The sequence below is a fragment of the Eubalaena glacialis genome, chromosome 5 (genome assembly GCF_028564815.1).
Source record: "Eubalaena glacialis isolate mEubGla1 chromosome 5, mEubGla1.1.hap2.+ XY, whole genome shotgun sequence".
Classification (NCBI taxonomy): Eukaryota; Metazoa; Chordata; class Mammalia; order Artiodactyla; family Balaenidae; genus Eubalaena; species Eubalaena glacialis.
This window is the reverse complement of record NC_083720.1, coordinates 83,510,940-83,531,018: the sequence shown is the minus strand read 5'-3', so window position 1 is coordinate 83,531,018 and position 20,079 is coordinate 83,510,940. Positions and strand designations below refer to the sequence as shown.

Below are 20,079 nucleotides of genomic sequence, written 5' to 3'. Positions count from 1 at the left end.
CTGAACCTAATATGTGTTTCTCAAAAAGAATAAACATACAAGTTATAAAATAAATAAAAGCTATAGTTTTGTTAACAATGATAAATTCTCAATGAGTAGATGAGAAATTTATATGCTGTACATAAAGCACAGATTGTTGAAATATGTCCCAAGTAAAAATATTAGATCTTTCCAAATATAAGGTGATCTCTTGATGTTAGTAAAAATTTTAGTAATTTTAAACAGCTTTATTGCAGTATAATTTATATACTCTAAATCATCCATTTTAAAGTATATAATTCAATGCTTTTAGTATATTTAAAAGTTGGGAAATGATCACTGTAATCTAATTTTAGAATATTTTCATGGCACCAGAATGAAAACTTGTACCTATCTACAGCCACCCTCCATTGTCTCTACCAAATTCACTCCCTTGGTATGGTAATGGCTTCCCTACCGTCTCCCCAGTCCTAGTAACCACTATACTTTTTGTCTCTAAGAATTTGTCTATTCTAGACATTTAGTACAAATGGGATCATACATGTGTAGTCTTTTGTGACTGGATTATTTCATTTAACATAATGTTTTTAAATTGTGTTCATTTTGTAGCATGTATCAATACTTCATTTTTATTTCCAAATAATATTCTATCATACGGATATACCACATTTTGTTTATCTTCTCTTCAATTGATGGATATGGGGGTTTCCACTTTTTTGGCTAATATGAATCATGCTGCTATGAATATTCATGTGAAAGTTTTTGAATGAGCCTATGTTTTCATTTTTTCTTGGGTAAATCCCTAGGAGTGGAATTGCTAGGTCATTCGATATTTAATGTTAGCATTTTGAAGATCTGTCAAACACTTTTCCAAAGTAGTTAGCTGCACCATTTTACATTGTCACCAGAAATATATGAGGATTCTGATTTTTCCACATCCTCACCAATATGTGTCATTAGCTGTCTTTTTGATTGTAACCTTCTAGTGGGTGAAATTATGATAAAAGGTAATCTCTAGATGTGGAACTTATTATATATACTTCTTTGGTTCCAGTAAGAACTTAAGTTCCATATTTGACTTCAATTATATTTTCTAAATAACAGGACAGCAGTCCTGATGTTCTCTTATATAAGCTCTGGAATGGATAACTCCTTAACCAAAAAAATTATGCTCAACCCCAAATTCTTATATACAGTGATAATCTTATGCCAGTCATAGGGTTCCTGGGTGATGAAATGATGATACAATAAGCCCTCAGTCTCTGATATACATACACATAAAATATGCTCTTGGCTTTAACGACAGAACATATAACATACAGAGCATTCCCCATACACATATTGAATGACTATCTTGATATATGTCAATGATAAATACTTCTTCATTATCTGTACTATTTCCCACTGGCCAATCTAAAGTCAAACATGCCTGGTGATAAATATTTAGTAAGGTAAATGCTTCATGTCAACACAATGTTACAAGTAGGAATATTTTACATATAATAACATGCTTAGAGAAATATTTCAGATGAATATATAATGTTCTATGAGTAGGATGATGTGCTTAGACATTGCAAAATCTATTGAATAAAACTATGCATATAACTTTCAGATACTATCAAGTTTAATGTTCCTTGGCTCGGCTCCTTCTTGGATAATAATATAACCTAGTATTTTAAAAATCAATAATCACTTTTCTACCCAAATGATTATGCTGGTTAGAGAATGAAGTGGCAATAAAGAAATTGGGGGGCTTTTAACTAGCAGAGGAGAGACTACTCCTTTTAGAGCTGTTGTTAAGCTAGTGAGCTAAGAAGACAAATCTAAGACTTAACAGATGATTTATAATAATTTTCAGATCATAAAATTGATTTCAATTATTTTTAAAAGTTCAGTTATGCTTTTGGTACTCAAGGATGTTCTTTCTGGTCCATTATAAATGTTCATGACCTAATCAACATCTTTCAGAAAACTTTTACCAATTTTTGAGCCCACATTTTAATTTCTGGGCTATTCTCTGAGCTTTACTCCTTCCCAGCACTCTCCCTTCTCCTCTTCTTGGAACCTACTTCCAGTCCTTTTCCAATCTACCCATGACTTTAACCACTGCTTTTTCTGTCATAAAGTTAGATTTCAAGGAAAGTGCTATAAACTATAAATGCAATTTTTCCCCTTTGAATAAAAATTAACTGTTCAAACAGTTTGCATTTTTGGAGGTAATATTGAGGTAATTAAAGTTTACATGAACTGATTAGTTTCAGGTCATAAAATCAAAGTACTTAGCACAGAATTTCCATATCAATTCTGTTTGAATTATTAAGTCAATGCCAGCCTTTATTTTTTGACAGTATCATATTGGATGGCTTCACCAAAGTCAAATGCTCTACCTCTGAGCTATAACCCCATGGATGGCTTCACTGAATGTTCATATGAATAACAGTATAAGAGACTAATGGTAGATAGAAAAACAGAGAGAAAATGGAAAACACCCCATAGTCAGTACAATTTAGACCTGTGGTCCATTAGCTGAATTTTTTTTTTTTTAAATGACTGTATTGGACTTTTAATCTGATTTTTTAAGTGTCTGATAATTGTGACTAAATGTAATTCTAAGTAAATTCTCTCGAGAATAATGTCAATACAGATAAAAAGATTTCATTAAACAACAACAGAAAATAATGAGATTCTCTTATAAATATTGCAAATTGATGGCAAACTAAGCAACTTCTTGAAATCAAATTATGTATGCTTTATGTGTGAGTATGTCTTTTCTACATAATAATCAATTCAACAGCCCTAATAACATTTCATAGAAAAACACATCATAATCCTTCAGCCAAATGGAATATGATAGTTACCTCTATCTGTATCAAAATAACATTTATTTAACCTACAAAAACAATTCTGTCTCTAATTTTATCTCCTACCATTGATACGATTCTCTACTTTTTAGAAATGTAAGCTATTATTATTATTAAAGGTTTCAGAAATAAAACCTCATTATTATAATAAAATATATTAAGTACATTAAGAGGAGAGAAAAGAAAGAGAAATTTGTTATTTGGATTACTGTAATATGTATTCAATGGTTTTAGTCTCGATGTAATCCAAGTGGTTGAGACTAAGAAGTAAAAATTTAATAATAACAAAATTCCAAAAATAAGTAAAATAGACTTCTGAGAAATAAAAATTTACTGTATTAAGCTTAATAAGAATTTACAGAAAATGAGTGACAATATGTCTCTGAATTCTGGCTAATTCCAGTTTATTTATGACTGTAGACTTTACATATTTGTATTTTAAAAAATCAATGTAGCACATAAGAAGGTAACACTGGCAGAAACAAACAAACAAACCAAAAAGCCCCCAAATGTGATGAGCAGGAAGTAGGAAATGCCATTTGAAATAAAAGAAATAAATAATAGTAACAGAAACCAGACAACAAAAACAGATTTAATAATAAGGAACAAGATACATAATTCTATATGCAGAAATCCTTCCAGTGTATAAAAATTCATTGCTTATATTTTTATTTGAGACAATATCTTGATTAAACTCCTGACGGAAACATGATCTGTTCATTTCAGCTTATCAAGTAAATACAAATGACTGAATAATGTTTCTTTTTCAACACCTGCTTCCTCAATGGGCAAAACAGCACTGTATAGACGTTGGGTTGGATGAATTCCCAAAGAAAGAAGTTAAATCTTTTTTCCATGTATTTTGAAGGTCTCTCTCTGGACAATTTATTGAAAATGCACAAATGAGACACTAAATGCTCTATGCCCACCTATGAAAGAATTTTAGTGCAATTTTCCCTATCCTTTTCTATCCCTCTTTCATTTACCATTTATTTTATCTGTATCTGTTTTGCTTCTCTTTGTGTTGGGAAAAATCATAATGGTGAAACTGAACTATTATTAAGGCTTGTTTTAAATCAATGCCTGGGAAAAAAATTAGCCTCTATTCTCACAAAGTGATAATGTCAGTAAATGAGATCTTCCAGTTATGTGCAGGAAATTAAAGCAATGATGGCCAAAACTTTAACAAAGTCACAAGAGACTACATAGTATTGATTCTAAGAAAAGATAGATTCCTGCTATCCAGAAAATGACCTCTCTTTCAAAATAAATGACTAAAACATAAAGCAAACAAGTTGTCAGTTCAGTAAGAGGAAAACTTGCAAATATCTAAAGAGAAAAACAACATAAAACAAAAATAAAAGCAAGTCAAGAACTGCAAGAGAGCAAAATTGAACTATATAAGGACAATATTTATAGTATAGGTCACAAATAACAATATCAGTCAATTTAATACATTAGAGAGAAAATGCATTAATTAAAATGTAAAATCCTATGATCTAAGGGCAGTAACTGCTAATGGGCTTCTTTTAGAGGGGATAAAAATGTTCTAAAATTAGATAGTGGTGATGGATGCCTAACATTGAATGTACTAAAAACAACTGAATTGTATTCTTTAAAAGAGTGAATTTTATGGTGTGCAAATTATATCAATAAAGGTGTTTTTTATTAAATTCTATGATCTAATCCCCCTCCCCTAAAATGTCTTTAGGAGCAAATACAGGCAATATTTTTATCTAATCCTAATCTGGTCCATGATTGCCACTGGGATACACAAAATGACCTCAGATTCGACCATAATTCACAAAGGTTAGATTAAAAAATAATTACTATTAGTTACATTTAGACAAATTGTTTTATGTAGCTTGTCACTGTACTCAAGAAAAAAATTCAACAGAAGCGAGATGGTCTTCTTTTAATCGTATTGTTGGTGCTTCTACACCAACGTATATCCTAACTATGCTCCCTATAACTCTGGAGTCCTCTTTTTGTTCCCTCCTGAATTTTCTCTGCTGGGAAACGAGCTGCTTTATTGCCAGCATATTCAGGCTGCTGACTGCTGGTGAAAAGTCATGAAATTTGGCTTACTAACTTCTGTACAATTGATGTTGTCTAACCTCAGCTGAGCCTACACTACTGCTTGGAAATCGTTTTATTAATGTCTAATTGGCTCCTTAACACATTTTCCATAGTGCTCATTTCAAAGCTTTTCAAATCTGTCCTTTCAGTGTGACCTCACCTATTCGCTCAAAAATCAGCATCTCCTATTTGATGGAAAAATTCCTCCACTTCCAAATTTATCTTTTCTGTTATTTCCTTCACACCTCAGAAGACAGGGGTCATCTGACTATTTCAAAAACATACTAGGTTTAGTGGAAATAAGCCTGACTTATTTCATCACACGCCTGCCACTATCTACCTCCATCACCATGGACAAGGCAATTAATTTACCTGGTTCTTGATTTTTTTTCATCTGTAAAATTAATGCCTTGGACTAGGTGAATTCTAAGGCCACTTTCAGTACTAAATCAAGGTTTTTCTCATCTTATGTCTAATCTTATGCCTTTCTATCCCCCTAGGACCTTTTCTTTTCATTCAGCCTATATATATATTTAATACAAATGAGGCATAAGATACTTTCTCTCTACTAATCTTCTCTTACCAACTTGATTCTTCCCAACCTAGATATTTTGGGACTTCATTTTTAAAAATCCTTCTTCATTACTGTTACCATGAATTAATATTTTCACTATTTCTCAATCAAACTTTTTCAGGCTGTAGATAACACTTGAAGACTCTACTTTGTTGCCACTGACTTATCTCTTCACACTTTCCAATTTGGCTTCTGCTTCCAGCACTTTGCCAAAATAGCTGTTGCAAAGGATAAATGGACAGAGAATACCACCTTGAAACTTTCTTCTCACTTTCCCCATGGTTCTCTTTTAAGGCTCTGGTCATCTCTTTTCTTTCTTTATTTTTATTCTCCCTCCTCAATCTATGTTCTAAATGTGAGTATTCATCAGAGATCTATCTTGGTCTTCTTTCTAAACTTTTTCTATTGAAACTCATTCATTCTCAGGATCCCAACTATTATATTGATGTGGATTACTGAAATATTTTTCACTGAATTCCTTTCCATAAGTATGCTGATCATCTCTATGGGTATGTTTCACCAATTTGAAGGTATGTTGAAAATAAAGTTCATCACTGTACCCCAATAGCCACCTAGGGGAAAAAAGGAAAACACAAGCTGCCCCTGCTCATATACTCTATCTTTCTGTTAATGATATAAGTTACTTTCTAGTGACTAGAATTGACATGTCAGGAAGAAGAGAAGCCATTAAAGTCAGGGACTACACTGTTCTCTGAATACACATCTTTAATACAGCTAGTTCTTCATTTGACAAATGTCTCAATGCTCTGAAAGATATTAAAAGTATCATCCTTTTATAATTACTCAAGGCTGTGATGTAGATGTGCAATCTCAGGAATATTTTTTCTCTCTTTACATCATAACAAAAGTACAACCCATGAATTGAATTATCTCTATTTGCTTCTACAGTTCTGTTGTTTATTGCTGTGGAGTGATATAAAGACCTTAGCTTCTGAGAAAATGCAAAGTTTCAATTTCAACTAGATTTTAAAAGAGGAAAAAAAGGAAAGAAAACATAAACTCACACTTTATCTGTTCCATAACTCCTATAGTCTACTGCAGCTGACACAGCCACAATGAGCGCAGGCATCCCATAGCCGACCAGGTAAAAGTATTTCCTTCGTGAATGTTCACTCTCAAAAACCTCCACCAGCATGATATACAGCTGCACTCCCTCCAGGAACATCCACGTGAAGGCAGCCAAGAAGAAGAAATGTAAGAGAGCAGCAAAAACGGCACAGGCAATCTAGGGAAAGGAACAAATGAGTCAGTCAAATAACTACCAAATGAAATACCAACTGCCATAAAATTAAAATAAATATTTATCAAGACTGCAATAATAAGATAGGTCTGCAAAAAAATAATCGAGACAAGATTCTTAAAATTCAGACATTAAAACCTAATTAGATATAACTTATCTGTGAAAACTGTATTTAACATTTTATTAATAATGGCTATGGATGACAGCAAAGCATTATAATAAGAAAAAAGTATAACATATAGGGAAAAGTTCTAATAAGATCCTATTGATAATTATTACTGAGATTAGTCTAAAGGTTTTAAAATAGATCTCATGAATTTTTTTCTTGGTCATAATCCTGTGTTTATTAACATATTAAGTCCTTCAATGTAAGTGAAAGAGAAACACCAAAATCAAGGAGAATAAAAGCTCTTAAAATAAAAAATATAATAATTAAAGTATTTTATGATGAGATTATTAATTCATTATTATTTATTGTTTATTTCTTCCTTGCCTTGTTTCAGAAAGGATTTAAGATGACATTGGGAAGTTCGTACTGCATAAGTGTAAATGTAGATCTGGTTAAAATAAAGTGTTCCAGGAATGCTTTCATTCTCTCATTTTTTGTTATTTTACTAAATGTTGGTCTATACAAGCTTGGTCACAAAAGGCAGCTAGCCCTTACTTTGGCATGTTCTCTAAGGTACTACAACTTTCAGCTGACCATATATTAATTTTCTTATGTCAGTTCCTGAAATTCTCACTCCTTTGGAGGGGAGGCCTTCATTTTTTATAAGAAGTCCTAACTAAAATCTACAGTTCCTACTAGAAAAGGCAACAAATTTATAGAAATTATCTGATTCAATGACGAGTATGATCCTTGAGAAATGAGATGAAGGGCAGGTCTATTTCCTTGGATTAGAGAGATGACGATGAAGGGGAGATGAGGCACTCAAGTGTCAAAGGGGCTAGAAAGAGAAAGCAGAGCCTGACTGCCACATAACAGGCAGGAAGAGAACACATATCCAGCAATAAGAGTAAAGACAAGTTGGGCTGAGTTGCACTCAACCCAAATTTTTCATATCAATCACTGTCCTTTATGCTACATGTCAGAAGTTTTGTGCAGTATGCAACATTTGGAGAAGTTTATCATACCATACGTAACATCAAGAAGCAAAAATAAGAATAAGGTTTCTAAATGAAAAGAAATCACAGAGCATTTGAATTGCAGGTTAAAAAGAGAATGAAATGATTTCTTCTTGGGAAATAACATAGTTTTCCATTTCTTGCTTTGTAGAGTTAGAACTTCAACTATTAATTTTTGTTATCAGAAGGCTTTACTTTTTTGGAGAAAAAATGTGCACTTTGATTGCTTATTCATCTGTATGCATTTATGGGAAAAACTGTCACATTTGTATATGATAACCAGTTAAAAGTATAATCACCATAATTGTACCCTTCACAGCCATTAATCATGAATGTGTAATCACAAACATGAATCCAACAGCATTTTCATTGTAACGTACTGTATACATATGGACACATACCAGAGAACAGCATTAAATGAATGAATTATTTATTATGCCTACAAGTCTTCTAAAAAATGAAAATTTTCATTTGCAGTTTTAGTCATGAGAACCAACTTGCGTTATGTGCATGAATCTTAAGTTAGTAGAAAGGGCCTCACAAAAATTATAAATATGCATAAAGTCTGTTTAATGTATTAGATATTGTCTGTTGATCATATTTTCTGTTTGGGTTTATCAAGAACAGTTGGCTAGTGCTATTCATTTTTTTCTATTTCTTTCCTTCCCTCCTTCCTTTCCTCCCTCACTCTCTCCCTCCCTCTCTCCCCATCTCTCTCCCTCCTTCCCTTCCTTTCTTGATATGGCTAAATGTGCTTAGTAGTGAAGTATAAAGTATGAAGTTAGCACTTAAAGATGTAAACAGAACTTGAGAAAATATAAAGTGTAAAACAAAATTTGGGAAGAGTATATAAATTATAAAAATGACATTGAGTTTGAACTATTTTCCAAAATAGGTCAATTAGAAAAACTCATGTTAGGAGACCTTCAAGATGGTGGAGGAGTAAGATGTGGAGATCACCTTCCTCCCCACAAATACATCAGAAATAGATCTACATGTGGAACAACTCCTACAGAATGCCTACTGAATGCTGGCAGAAGACCTCAGACTTCCCACAAGGCAAGAAACTCCCCACATACCTGGGTAGGGCAAAAGAAAAAAGAAAAAACAGAGACAAAAGAATAGGGATGGGACCTGCAACTCTGGGAGGGAGATGTTAAGGAGTAAAAGTCTCCACACACTAGGAAGCCCCTTCAATGGCGGAGACGGGGGGTGGCGGTGGGGAAGCTTTGGAGTCATGGAGAAGAACGCAGCAACAGTGGTGCAGAGGGTAAAGCGGAGAGATTCCTGCACAGAAGATCACTGCCGACCAGCACTCACCAGCCTGAGAGGCTTGTCTGCTTACCCGCTCGGGTAGGTGGGGGCTGGGAGCTGAGGCTCGGGCTTCAGAGGTCAGATCCCAGGGAGAGGACTGGGGTTGGTGGCGTGAACACAGCCTGAAGGGGGCTAGTCCTCCACACCTAGGCTGGAGGGAGTCCGGGAGAAAGTTTGGAACTGCCTAAGAGGCAAGAGACCATTGTTTCAGGGTGCACGAGGAGAGGGGATTCAGAGCACCACCTAAACGAGCTCCAGAGACTGTCGTGAGCCGCAGTTATCAGCACGGATCCCAGAGACGGGCACGCAATGCTAAGGCTGCTGCTGCAGCCATCAAGAAGCCTATGTGCAAGAACAGGTCACTATCCACACCTCCCCTCCCAGGAGCCACCGCCAGAGTCCCGTGAAACAGGGAACACTTCCCCAGGAGAGCACATGGCACGCCTCAGGCTGTTGCAATGTCACTCCAGGCTCTGCCACAGCAGGCTCGCCCCACATTCCGTACCTCCACTCTCCCCAGCCTGAGTGAGCCAGAGCCCCCTAATCAGCTGCTCCTTTAACCCCGTCCTGTGGGGGCTAAGAACAGACGCCCTCAGGCAACTTATATGCAGAGGCGAGGCCAAATCCTAAACTGAACCCCAGGAGCTGTACAAACAAAGAAGAGAAAGGGAAATCTCTCCCAGCAGCCTCAGGAGAAGCAGATTAAATCTTCACAATCAACTTGATGTACCCTGCATCTGTGGAATACATGAATAGACAACGAATCATCACAAAACTGAGGCGGTGGACTTTGGGAACAACTGTAGACTTGGGGTTTGCTTTCTGCATCTAATTTGTGTCTGGTTTTATGTTTATCTTAGTTTAGTATTTAGAGTTTATTATCATTGGTAGATTTGTTTATTGATTTGGTTGCTTTCTTCCTTTTTTTTAATATATAGATATATATATATTTTTTCCTTTTTCTCTTTTTTGTGGGTGTGTATGTGTATGCTTCTTTGTGTGATTTTGTCTGTACAGCTTTGCTTTTACCATTTGTCCTAGGGTTCTGTCTGTCTGTTTGTTTGTTTTTCTTTTTCTTTCTTTTAAGTACAGTTTTAAGCGCTTGTTATCGCTGGTGGATTTGTTTTTTGGTTTGGTTGCTCTCTTCCTTCTTTCTTTCTTTTTTTTATTACCTTTTAATTTTTTTATTTTTAATAATTATTTTTTATTTTAATAACGTTTTTATTTTATTTTATTTTATTTATTTTATTTTATTTCTTTCTTTTTTTTCCCTCCCTTTTCTTTTGAGCCGTATGGCTGACAGGGTCTTGGTGCTCTGGCCGGGTGTCAGACCTGTGCCTCTGAGGTGGGAGAGCCGAGTTCAGGACATTGGTCCACCAGAGACTTCTCGGCTCCATGTAATATCAAAAGGCGAAAATCTCCCATAGATCTCTATCTCAATGCTAAGACCCAGCTCCACTCAATGACCAGCAAGCTACAGTGCTGGACACTCTATGCCAAACAACTAGCAACACAGGAACACAACCCCACTCATTAGCAGAGAGGCTGCTGAAAATCATAATAAGGTCACAGACACCCCAAAAACACCACTGGACGAGGTCCTGCCCATCAGAAAGACAAGAGCCAGCCTCATCCACTAGAACACAGGCACTAGTCCCCTCCACCAGGAAGCCTACACAACCCACTGAACTAACCCAGGCCACTGGGGGCAGACACCAAAAACAACGGGAACTACGAACATGCAGCCTGCAAAAAGGAGACCCCAAACACAGTAAGTTAAGCAAAATGAGAAGACAGAGAAACACACAGCAGATGAAGGAGCAAGGCTAAAACCCACCAGACCTAACAAATGAAGAGGAAATAGGCAGTCTACCTGAAAAAGAATTCAGAGTAATGCTAGTAAAAATGATCCAAAATCTTGGAAAAAGAATGGAGAAAATACAAGAAACGTTTAACAAGGACCTAAAAGAACTAAAGGGCAAACAAACAATGATCAACAACACAATAAATGAAATTAAAAATTCTCTAGAAGGAATCAATAGCATTATAACTGAGGCAGAAGAACTGATAAGCACCCTGGAAGATAAAATAGTGGAAATAACTACTGCAGAGCAGAATAAAGAAAAAAGAATGAACAGAATTGAGGACAGTCTTAGACAACTCTGGGACAACATTAAACGCACCAACACTCAAATTTTAGGGGTCCCAGAAGAAGAAGAGAAAAAGAAAGGGACTAAGAAAATATTTGAAGAGATTATAGTTGAAAACTTCCTTAATATGGGAAAGGAAATAGTCAATCAACTCCAGGAAGTGCAGAGAGTCCCATACATGATAAACCCAAAGAGAAACAAGCCAAGACCCATATTAATCAAACTATCAAAAATTAAATACAAAAAAAAAACTTAAAAGCAGCAAGGGAAAAACAACAAATAACATACAAGGGAATTCCCATAAGGTTAACAGCTGAAACTCTGCAAGCCAGAAGGGAGTGGCAGGATATATTTAAAGTGATGAAAGGGAAAAACCTACAACCAAGATTACTCTACCCAGCAAGGATCTCATTCAGATGCGATGGAGAAATTAAAACCATTACAGACAAGCAAAAGCTAAGAGAATTCAGCACCACTAAACCACCAACAAATGCTAAAGGAACTTCTTTAGGCAGGAAACGCAAGAGAAGGAAAAGACCTACAATAACAAACACAAAATAATTAAGAAAATGGTAATAGGACATACATATCGATAATTACCTTAAATGTAAATGGATTAAGTGCTCCAACCAAAAGACATAGACTGGCTGAATGGATACAAAAGCAAGACCGATATATATGCTGTCTACAAGAGACCCACTTCAGACCTAGGGACACTTAGTGACTGAAAGTGAGGGATGGAAAAAGATATTCCATGCAAATGGAAATCAAAAGAAAGCTGGAGTAGCAATTCTCATATCAGAAAAAAATAGACTTTAAAACAAAGACTATTACAAGAGACAAAGAAGGACACTACATAATGATCAAGGGATCAATCCAAGAAGAAGATATAAAAATTGTAAATATTTATGCACCCAACATAGGAGCACCTCAATAAATAAGGCAAATGCTAACAGCCATAAAAGGGGAAATCGACAGTAACACAATCATAGTACGGAACTTTAACACCCCACTTTTACCTATGGACAGATCACCCAAAATGAAAATAAATAAGGAAACACAAGCTCTAAATGATATATTAAACAAGATGGACTTAATTGATATTTATAGGACATTCCACCCAAAAACAACAGAATACATTTTCTTCTCAAATGCTAATGGGACAGTCTCCTGGATAGATCATATCTTGGATCACAAACAAGCCTTGGTAAATTTTAAAAAATTGAAATTGTATCAAGTATCTTTTCCAACCAAAAAGTTATGAGATTATATATCAATTACAGGAGAAAAATCTGTAAAAAATACAAACACGTGGAGGCTAAACAATACACTACTTAATAACCAAGAGATCACTGAAGAAATCAAAGAGGAAATCAAAAAATACCTAGAAACAGTGACAATGAAAACACAATGACCCAGAACCTATGGGATGCAGCAAAAGCAGTTCTAAGAAGAAAGTTTATAGCAATACAATCCTACCTCAAGAACCAGGAAACATCTCAAATAAACAACCTAACCCTATACCTAAAGCAATTAGAGACAGAACAAAAAGACCCCAAAGTTAGCAGAAGGAAAGAAATCACAAAATCAGATCAGAAAAAAGTAAAAAAGAAACGAAGGGAACAGTAGCAAAGATCAATAAAACTAAAAGCTGGTTCTTTGAGAAGATAAACAAAATTTATAAACCATTAGCCAGACTCATCAAGAAAAAAAGGGAGAAGACTCAAATCAATAGAATTAGAAATGAAAAAGGAGAAGTAGCAACTGACACTGCAGAAATACAAAAGATCATGAGAGATTACTATAAGCAACTATATGCCAATAAAATGGACAACCTGGAAGAAATGGACAAATTCTTAGAAAAGCACAACCTTCTGAGACTGAACCAGGAAGAGATAGATAATATAAACAGACGAATAACAAGCACTGAAATTGAGACTGTGATTAAAAATCTTCCAACAAACAAAAGCCCAGGACCAGATGGCTTCACAGGCAAATTCTATCAAACATTTAGAGAAGAGCTAACACCTACCTTTCTCAAACTCTTCCAAAATATAGCAGAGGGAGGAACACTACCAAACACATTCTATGAGGCCACCATCACCCTGATACCAAAACCAGACAGAGATGTCACAAAGAAAGAAAACTACGGGCCAATATCACTGATGAACATAGATGCAAAAATCCTCAACAAAATACTAGCAAACAGAATCCAACAGCATATTAAAGTGTTGTACACCATGATCAAGTGGGGTTTATACCAGGAATGTAAGGATTCTTCAATATTAGAAAATCAATCAATGTGATAAACCATATTAACAAATTGAAGGGAAAAACCATATGATCATCTCAATAGATGGAGAAAAAGCTTTTGACAAAATTCAACACCCATTTATGATAAAAAACCCTCCAGAAAGTAGGCATAGAGGGAACCTACTTCAACATAATTAAGACCATAAATGACAAACCCACCGCAAACATTGTTCTCAATGGTGAAAAACTGAAACCATTTCCACTAAGATCAGGAACAAGACAAGGTTGTCCACTCTCACCACTATTATTCAACATAGTTTTGGAAGTTTTAGCCACAGCAATCAGAGAAGAAAAAGAAATAAAAGGAATCCAAATTGGAAAAGAAGAAGTAAAGCTGTCACTGTTTGCAGATGACATGATCCTATACATAGAGAATCCTAAAGATGCTGCCAGAAAACTACTAGAGCTAATCAATGAATTTGGTAAAGTAGCAGGATACAAAACTAATGCACAGAAATCTCGTGCACTCCTATACACTAATAATGAAAAATCTGAATGAGAAATTAAGGAAACACCCTAATTTACCATTGCAATAAAAAGAATAAAATACCTAGGAATAAACCTACCTAAGGAAACAAAAGACCTGTATGCAGAAAACTATAAGACACTGATGAAAGAAATTAAAGACGATACAAAGAGATGGAGAGATATACCATGTTCTTGGATTGGAAAAATCAACATTGTGAAAATGACTATACTACCCAAAGCAATCTACAGCAATCATAGCAAGATCCTTTTTGACCAACCTCCTAGAGAAATGGAAATAAAAAACAAAAATAAACAAATGGGACCTAATGAAACTTAAAAGCTTTTGCACAACAAAGGAAACCATAAACAAAATGAAAAGACAACCCTCAGAATGGGAGAAAATACTTGCAAATGAAGCAACTGACAAAGGATTAATCTCCAAAACATACAAGCAACTCATGCATCTCAATATCAAAAAAACAAACAACCGAATCCAAAAATGGGCAAAAGACCTAAATAGACGTATCTCCAAAGAAGACATACAGATTGCCAACAAACACATGAAAGGATGCTCACCATCACTAATCATTAGAGAAATGCAAATCGAAACTACAATGAGGTATCATCTCACACCAGTTAGAATGGCCATCACCAAAAAATCTAGAAACAATAAATGCTGGAGAGGGTGTGGAGAAAAGGGAATCCTCTTGCACTAATGGTGGGAATGTAAATTGATACAGCCACTATGGAGAACAGTATGGAGGTTCCTTAAAAAACTAAAAATAGAACTACCATGTGACCCAGCAATCCCACTAATGGCATATACCCTGAGAAAACCATAATTCAAAAAGTGTCATGTGCCACAATGTTCATTGCAGCTCTATTTACAATAGACAGGACATGGAAACAACCTAAGTGTCCGTCTACAGATGAATGGATGAAGAAGATGTGGCACATATATACAATGGAATATTACTCAGCCATAAAAAGAAATGAAATTGAGTTATTTGTAATGAGGTGGATGGACCTAGAGTCGGTCATACAGAGTGAAGTAAGTCAGAAAGAGAAAAACAAATACCGTATGTTAACACATGTTTATGGAATCTAAAACAAACAAACAAAAAGGTTCTGAAGAACCTAGGGGTAGGACAGGAATAAAGATGCAGATGTAGAGAATGGACTTGAGGACATGGGGATGGGGAAGGGTAGTCTGGGACGAAGTGAGGAAGTGGCATGGATTTATATATACTACCAAATGTAAAATAGATAGCTAGTGGGAAGCAGCCGCATATCACAAGGAGATCAGCTCAGTGCTTTGTGACCACCTAGAGGGGTGGGATAGGGAGGGTGGGAGGGAGATGCAAGAAGGAGGAGATATGGGGACATATGTATATGTATAGCTGATTCACTTTGTTATAAAGCAGAAACTAACACACCATTGTAAAGTAATTATACTCCAATAGAGATGTTAAAAAAAAAAGATTAAAAAAAAACCAACTCATGTTAGCCATGCAGTTTTCAATATAATTTCCAGTGATTTTTTAAAAAAATATATTATAAACTTCAAAGAATAACAATTACATGTTAGAAAAGATACTCCTCCATTCCCCAAATGATTTACGTTTTCTCAATATTCAGCTTTGTGATTAAAAAAATTAAAGAAAAAGACTAACGAAGAAACACAGTTCTTTAGAAAGGCAAGTTTTTGAACAGAATTTCTGAAGAAATGTACATTCATACATCCATATATTCACTGCTTCTTTATGACAATGGACATGAAAAAGGGAATACTGAATAAGATCTCAAAATTAGTAACTATCTTAGAAAACTGGAAGAGAGGATACTTTCAAACAATAATATTTTGTGTATTGGAAAGCTGTAAGTGGAGAAATTCTTTTCTAATACCAAAATAAATTGCTTACTGGTTGATCTGTTCGGTTGATCCCGATCAAGAAGAGCAGTTCTGCTACAAAAAGGCTGATGCAGAGGTTCTTATGGATGGTGTTACGGTCACTCTGGAGTCCACGGAAAAAGCAAAATGTGAAGATGCAAATCAGGAGACAAACAAGGGACAGCAAAATTCCAACCCATGTGATCACATCCAGAAGAAGGTCATGGACCGCATCACTGTGCTGGAAACACAATAGAAAAGCCATAAGTTGCAATTATGCATAACCAATTACAAAGTTTATAAGGGCCTGTTTTCATGAAGCATGATTTTAATAATGTACTAAATATCCTCCACACATGCAATGAATAAGATAACTTAATTATTTGGGTTTTCTAATCCACAGGTAAAGCATTTTATCTTTTCTGTGAGGTGTAAATCAGTTTGTCAATAGTGTTTGCACCTTTCTTAGCTATGTACATTTTCAACTATGTACATTTTCAGTTGAAGCATATCAACTTAATTCTGGCCAAAGATTTCAAGGTAAAGCTTTTCGTTTTTCTACCCCACATCACGTTTTTAGGTTAATATTTTTACAACTCTTGCTAGGGAATACTCTATATAAAAATTAAGTTATACACTTAGGAAAGTGGTATCACAACTGAAATTTATTTGAATCACTGAAGTATTTTGATAAAAAAAATACAATTCCTCTGTCCTCTAAATCCTTTATCAGAATTTCCAAGGTTGAGTTCATAAAAGTATGTAATTTTATAAAGATCCCCAGTTAATTCTGACGGACAGCCACATATGTGTACCATTTATTTAGTGGAAAATATAAAAGAATGAGGATAGTCACTGGATTTATATTCATATTGAATGGCTTAAGGAGATCAAGAAGTTTGATCCCTGAAAGGTTTTGCATGAATAGAACCTGTTAAACACAGATGGAAAATAAGTATTCAGAATTACTATACCTGACAGCAGCCCAAAAGAGATAGTAGAGCCATGAAAAAGAAATACGCTCATGAAAACTTCCGCACTGAAACTACATTATGTGGCTCTGTTACAGTCCTGTGAGTTCTATACCTGCCATGTTCCTTGGTTTGTCCACTATCTCATTTCTGTCTCTGTTCTAAGATTCAAAACTCCATTTCTACTCTATGATAGTTTGCCTCCGTCCGAAACCACTTTTGTGAAGCTTTAGAATGTATGGTAGCCCCACACATCGGTGTGCCAACATGTTGGAGCAGAATCGAGAAATTGTCTATGACTGTCAATTCCTCTTTTCTTCTTAGGTTTCTTGAAAATTCTTAAAGACCTAACTTCCAACAGTAGGGGAATACATAAATAATGGTTGATATTTATGGAATGATATTCAAAAGAGGAGTAGAAAATCAATGTTCTAGATTTATAGTCACAAACATAGATACTTCTCAAAAATCTAATATTAGGTTTAAAAAAATGCAAGTGGCAGAAGTATCTATACAGTATGATACCGTTTATGTAAAATTTTAAATGACACAAATCAATGACATTGATTTTTATGGATATATGTATAAGTAGTGAAAGCATAACATGTGCATGGGAAATTTTTTAGTTGAAAACAAAGATATGTGTTTCTAATTGACATCTTTTTCAACTGTATAGATCATACACATTGATTTTTGTTTTAGGATGGAAGTTACTCCATTTAGTTGTCTCCCACATTGTTAGCTCACCTTAAAAAAATACATAAATATCCAGGTTTTCTATTTTTGTTTTTATTCAAACTTTGTACCTTCATGTTTTATATAAACTTCATACAAAGATTATTCTGAATGTGGAAATTCTCCTTACAAGTGAGCCGCCATGCTGTAACCTGAATCACAGCACTTCGCATATTACTAGATACAACTTCACAGTTGTTATCTGATAAAGAACTCTGCTAGGACACTGTCAATGAAACAGTTTCAAACTATTCCTGCATAACTCTAGATGTATTTCTCGGAAGGAGCTCAAATCATGAAAGAAAACCACATGAAATTTTGCTTTAACTGCTTTGTTCTCCAGGGGACACTGCTAAAGTAGTGTTGGGTCTCTGATAGCTTAAATTACTTTTACTATTGGAGAGTGGAGAGTGGTTAGTGCTACCCGGTTCCCTGAACAGAGGGCTATTTGCTCTCTTCTTTGACTCAAAGGAAAGATGCTGTAATTGAGTATCAAGCACCAGCGTTCAGCACAGCAGTCTTCCATAATGGCAGGTATAATACATTCTCAAATATATCCTAAAGACCTAAAACACTAAAAAAGAAAGAAAGAAAGAAAGAAAAAAAGAAACCAAATAACTCCGGCTTTTCCTGGGTAGTTGCATTATTAGAAATGTATTGACTTTACTCAGTGCCTTTGTAGGTCTTTCAAAAACCCCATGCAGAGTTATTAAGAGAAGAATACCAAATGTCAAAACAACAGTACAAAAAGTACATAATGCTCAAAGAAAGAACAAAAAAGTCTAGCAATTAATTAGTAATCATCTTTCAGGTATCACTGTCTAGTTCAGAAAACATAAACACCAACTACCTTATATGTATTATACTGTGATCGAATGTAACTCACCACTTGAATTTTATCAGTAAGATGAAAGAAAAAGAACAATGGACATTAAATGCGAACAAGACCTATGAGTTTAGCCTTCTTTATAATAGTCTGTCATAACAGAACTTTCAGGAGGCCAAGCCCTGATAAAAACCAACCCCCCTTCAAGAGGATGGTCAATTGAAAAAAACTCCTAGGTATAGTTTTAACAATGTGATAATGGATCAAGTATTCCTATTTCCAAGGTTCCACGTTTTGAGTACTCTATAACTCAATCACCCCTGACATGAACTATATACCATTATGTGACTTGAGATCTTATTAGTCTTATATCTTAGTATTATATCCTAGCACTTAGTATTGGGCTTGACACATAAAAAATGATTAATAAATATGTGTTTTTGAATGGTTATAATAACACTACTCCACTTAAACCAAATGTCTAAGAGCTGAACCCTCTTACATCAGTATAGTTTTAGTATCCATTTAATCCCCACTGGATTTTAAAAAGTATCAATATCAAATATTACATGTTCAAAACTGAGTCCCTTCTTATCCTGGTTCTCCCTCCACTCCCACCCCCCACTCCCAAATCTACTCTTCCCTCGGTTTTCCTCATTTCAGTAAACAGCAACTTCGTTCTTTGAAGTGTTCTGGCCAAGAACTTAAGAGTCATATTGATTCCTCTTTTTCACTCACTACTCTTAATCCATCAAGAAATCTTGTAGCTCTTGTCTTCTATCTGACAGCTGCTCCTCACCTCAATTGCACCAAATTGGTTAGAGCTACCTGATTTTTTTTTAAACAGCCTCCTAAATGATCTCCCTAATTTGACCCTCATCCATCCCCCTTTCCTCTCTGTTCTAAAAGATGGAGAGATTCTCTTTAAATACAAGCCAGATAATAAGATTCATTGATGGAGGCATCCAATGTCTCCTACCTCAATAAAAGTAAAAACCAAAGTCTTTACAAAGGTCTACAATGTCCTATAAGATCTGCACTCCTGTGAAACATTTCCTATTCTCCCCTTCATTCAGTTCACTCTACCCCAGTTGGCCTCTTCTAGCCTTTGAATACATCCAGCACATTCCAGACTCAGAGACTTTGTAGTTGATGTTCCCTTGGTCTGGAATTCTCTTCCAAAAAATAGCTGTGTGACTTACTTGCTAACTTCCTTCAGTTCTTCATTCAAATGTCACCTTCTCACAGAGTTTTTCTGAATCACCTCATCTAAAATTGCAAACATCATTTACCCACTCTGACTCTCTATTACTTTTCCTGAATTTTTTTTCCTCTTAACATTTACCTAGACTATATATTTTATTAATATATCTTATTTATGTTTTCTACATAAACAAGAAATATTAATAAAATACATAGTCTAGAACCTACTGTAAAGCACAAGGAACTCTATTCAATACTGTGTAATGGCCTATATGGGAAAATAATCTAAAAAAGGGAGGATATATGTATATGTATAACTGATTCACTTT

The 20,079-nt window shown here is 35.1% G+C and overlaps 1 protein-coding gene across 8 annotated transcripts in view; it reads right to left on the bottom strand.

Annotated features, from left to right (window-relative positions):
- The window catches only part of ADGRL3 (adhesion G protein-coupled receptor L3), an 858,517-nt gene that overhangs the window by 78,487 nt on the left and 759,951 nt on the right, over positions 1–20,079 (bottom strand). For all 8 annotated transcript variants that reach the window (XM_061192347.1, XM_061192340.1, XM_061192343.1 and 5 more), the window contains 2 exons: positions 16,047–16,256; positions 6,519–6,739 (listed from right to left, as the gene is read on the bottom strand). In XM_061192347.1, coding sequence (XP_061048330.1) covers positions 6,519–6,739; positions 16,047–16,256 — 431 coding nt within the window. The remainder of the gene's footprint in view (positions 1–6,518; positions 6,740–16,046; positions 16,257–20,079) is intronic.